The sequence below is a fragment of the Watersipora subatra genome, chromosome 5, assembly GCF_963576615.1.
Source record: "Watersipora subatra chromosome 5, tzWatSuba1.1, whole genome shotgun sequence".
Lineage (NCBI taxonomy): Eukaryota > Metazoa > Bryozoa > Gymnolaemata > Cheilostomatida > Watersiporidae > Watersipora > Watersipora subatra.
Window position 1 is genome coordinate 5,450,401 of NC_088712.1, and position 4,655 is coordinate 5,455,055.

Here is a 4,655-nt window from a genome sequence, read left to right on the forward strand (position 1 = left end):
AATGTTGCAATGAAATGTAGAATCAGTCAGTAAAGGAACTGCCTTATTTTTCATGGTCATGAATGAAGTGATTTCATGTCTAAGTGCAAAGAAACGCCTCAAAACTTTTCCACGACTTAGCCAACTTACTTCAGTGTGATAAATAAGTTCACCATACTCAGATTCCATATCTGCAAGAAATGAAGTGAACTGCCTGTAATTCAGCCCCCGAGAACGTATATAGTTGACTGTTTTAACTACTACATCCATCACCTCATTCATCTGTAGGCTTTTACTACAAAGGGCTTCTTGATGCAGAATGCAGTGTATACTAGTGAAATTGATTCCTGCTGTTTCAAGGCTGTTTAATTTGTTTTTCACCAATCCAACAACACCTACTGTACATTTTGAGAACACATTGACGGTGCACCATCTGTGGCGAAAGATACAAGTTTATCCCATGGCAAGTTATACTTCTCAATGCATTTTTCCAGGGCTTGAAATAAATCACGTCCAGTTGTAGTACTCTTCAATGGTAATAGTTCTAGGAATTCTTCTGTCACATTTAAATTGCGGTCCACACCTCTGATAAACACAGCACATTGTGCGGTATCTGAAGCATCTGTGCTCTCGTCGAGAGCAATTGAAAATGCTTCAAAGTCCATAGCTGTCTCAGTTAATTGCATCTCCACATTTGCTGCTAAATCTGTAATCCTGCTGGCTACTGTATTGGCTGACAAACTTATGCCTTCAAACAGTTTCTTTTGATTCGGACATAAAATGTCACTTGCAGTTAAAAGACATTCTTTTATAAAAGAACCCTCTGTAAAGGGTCGTGATGACTTCGCTATAATCTCACTTAATGCAAAACTTACTCTCACAGAATCCTTGATGGACTGGTTAATTTTGGTGAAGAAACTTCTTTGTTTGCATAATGCTGATGTAAGTTGAAAAACTTTATCCTGTCTGACTTTGCCGGTGTACGCGTCATATTTCACACGGTGCATTGTTTCATAGTGTCGTCGCACATTGAACTCCTTCAGAACCGCTATCGTTTGCTGAAAAACGAGACAATGAATTTTATCGCTGACTTCAGTCACAAAATATAAATCCTCCCATCTGACTTGAAAAACTCTCTTTTCATCTGCGAGTTTTCCTTTTTTCGAAACAAAAGACATGGGCACTTGTTTTAAAAAAATATAGTAAAATCAAATTTATACAATGCAATCAACAGTGAGCGATAATAAACCGGATGTATGCTTTGAGCGCTACACGAAAATCAATGGAAAGACTACGAATAAATAAGTATGTAAGATTTTCTCCTGGTTAACATGGCGCTTTTGCAAAAGTTCAAACACCGACAATAGAAATGTGTCGCGGGCCGCATGAAATGCCTTTGCGGGCCGCATGCGGTCCGCAGGCCGCGCGTTTGAGAACCCTGCTCTACATGCTCTCTCTGTTCAGTCAGACAAAGACAGTACGATATATCATGTTTACATTTTTTACCAGTCCCGAGAGGTACCAGTAGCGTCATATTCAAAATTGTGATGAATAACTTCTGATGGCACGGTAACCTTTTTTATACACACACTTCTATGCAAGAATTGTTATTATTAATTCAACACATTCAGGATTTTTATTTTGTTCTCTCAGTTTGTATTAATTGTATCATTACCAAATCAACTCATATAATATAAAAATATATAAATATAATGTATATATATATAATATATATATATACATATATGAAGTGGTACACAATACTTGCACTATGGGTGGCCCGCACAAGGGCTGAAGGAGGATACAGAATATCGTGAGGAGGCGATAGTAGAACCGGAAAGCATGGGAGAAGCCACCGCCGTATTAATGGTGCTCAGAAAAGAGCTTGAAGAGGTACAGAGACTGTTTATCATTTTCTATTTTAGGTTTAAACGTGTCCAGTCCAAAGCATCTGAAGGTTCTATAGATTTTGTAGTTGCTATGAGCCTGTCTCCTTATTTTGTAAAATTGTAGTAAAAACTTGATTATATTCCGCAGGCTTACATCGCTCACCAATAAGATCGATAGAATTTGAACTAGATGAAGACAATAGAAATAACTAGAATCCCATCAACAAAGTATGTCATGTCATGTCTGCTAATAAATAAGACAGTCATGTCTGCTAATCAAAGAAAAACCATTGCAACATCCCTCCAGTTAAAAACCAAACGATAGCATGTTGTATTCCAACTACTAATACCCACTGATAGGAGTGCAAAAGCACATGTGATTGAAGCAAGCAGCCATATCTTATCTTCCCCTACGGAACGAGGAACCAATTGTATGGCTCTGTAGTTATCTGTAACAGCTCATGTGATCTCATTGAACTAGGTGAAGATAAGTTCTTCATTCTCAAACCTTCCTGATGTAAACTAACAGCTGTCCTCGACATACTCTCTGCTTAAAAATGAACCTGTTCACAAATTCAGCAGACTTTATCGGCAAGTATCGAGATTTCTCTAACATTTGTGATTGTTTTTCATGTTTGAGGTGATCTGAATGCCAATATGTTTTAACATTAAAATCCACAAAACTTGATCATGGCTAAAACAGGCAGAAGAAACGACATCACTAGGCGTTAATGTCGCGATAGTTAATGGAGGTTATTGCGTTATAGTTGCAGCGCTACATGACGTTAATATGTCGGTCTCTTTGCAACTATAGATACCATAGTCACTTTTTCGCTTGATCTGAGCTTATTAACCACGATCAAGTTTGTCAATTTTAATCTTGAAACATCTTGACAGCCAGATCTCCTCAAACATCAAAAACAATGGAAGATGACAGCAAAATATCGATACTTTTTGATAAAATCTACTAAATTTTGGGGAAGTTCATTTTTAATACCTTTAAACCACTTTCATAAAGAAATCGCTCAGTAATTTTAGCCTAAAAACACTAAGAATATTTCTAATGAACTCGAGCCATAGGCTAATTTGTGCTGATTTATCGATGCGTGCTCTCACCAATTTGCAACTGACCCGACTTCCTTCTCACATATTATTCGCAATGTACCGACACTCTCACAATTGGAAGGTTATGCTCTTGCAATACCAAGCCTCAGGTCTACTATAATCCTCCAACCTATGTAGGTTGAGAAACTAGACTTTTATTTTATGAGTTTCAAAGCAGGTTTAAAAATCCTGCGTAAACTATGGCTAGAATATTTATATGCATCTTTCCACAATTGACAAACACCATTTTCGATTTCATGACGCCAACATATTACATCTACTACCATCGTATGTTTCAGTCGATACGCTTTCTTTTACTACAAACTACAATTCACTCCTCCGACTCCTCCACAATACTATCAGATTATCGACATAAAATAATTTCTTCAACTCATTAACTCCTGATTTCCGTTCTTGTCATCTTTTTTCAGGCACGTAACGTAACATGTCATTTTGTTGATGACTATCAATGTCAGAAAAAAAAGGCTTTATTAAAAACCCAACTTCCCATAGATGTAGAGGCAGCATTAGGTCAGCCAGGAACTTCCATGACAAACACAGCTTTACCATGACAGATCATTTGGTACCTTAACTAACCAGTCATGCAACAAACACTGCCTTATATACAGGAAACAACAAACAAATCTACCTAAAGCCTGGTTCCCATATACGTCGCAAAGCACCGGCGACAGCACTACAGGCTATTAGCGATGAAATGTGAACCTACCCGCCGGGTACCGCCGGTAATTGCTGGTGGCAACGCAATAGTTTAGCGCTGTTCAATTTTCGCAAAAGGCTGCAGTCAAAACCTTCCCGAAATGCACTGAACAAATGTACGGGCGAAGGTCGCCATTATAAAAACGGCATGGCGAGCGAACATTTTATTTGATTACGCGATTTTGTTTAGCGATGCAGCTTTATAAGTGAACAGATGCCGCCGAGCCTAGCGCCACAAGCATTTTGCTGCGCAAGTTACCGCCGGAGTCTCACAATCGATATGGGAACCAGGCTTAATAAATTTATTAGGAAGTGACAAAATTTGTTTAAGTGGCAAAAACCATAAGTTTTTAATATGATATTTTACAGCAAGGAGGTACTTCTCAGTTGTCCATTGTTATTGTGTAGTCATCCTTGATAAACACAGTGAAATTATGCCACAGGTTTTTGACTGTCTGAATTAAACAGTAGCCTGTCTTTCTAATGAAAACAGTCTACCTGGTAAGTCTGAGTAGGCCAGCACTGACCTATGTATCAAATGTTAACCTATAGGTCAAAGAGGTCAAGAGCACTGAGAAAAGATAGCTAGCTGGCAGTTGTAGGTCAAGTCACTGTAAGCCAAGTCTAGCTTAACTTACTAACAGTAGTATTTCTTATTTCGTAGCGTGGCGCTTCAGACCAACCTGCAAACAATTTTCCTACTTTACAAAACTCAAACTATACACGCTATACATGTAAATACCTGTACATGCCCTTACACATGCAGCGCGTTTGTATATACAATACCAAAATCTGATAGAAGATAGAGATGAACTTGCTAGATTTTATCAGAAATTCTTAGTATTTTTCTACCATATGCTTTGGTTTTGATGCTTGAAATGATCCGACATGTCAGGATATTTCAAGATTAAAATTGACAAAATTTCATATCGTTAAAATGCTCAGAAGAAAATTACATTTGACAGG

At 37.9% G+C, this 4,655-nt stretch overlaps 1 protein-coding gene across 1 annotated transcript; it reads right to left on the minus strand.

The window, feature by feature from the left end:
* Nucleotides 1-374: 374 nt before the first annotated feature.
* On the minus strand, nucleotides 375-1,157 carry LOC137397071 (general transcription factor II-I repeat domain-containing protein 2-like). Its single transcript, XM_068083357.1, has one exon. It carries the CDS (start codon nucleotides 1,155-1,157, stop codon nucleotides 375-377), a length of 783 nt encoding a protein of 260 aa, XP_067939458.1.
* Between the last annotated feature and the right edge of the window lie 3,498 nt (nucleotides 1,158-4,655).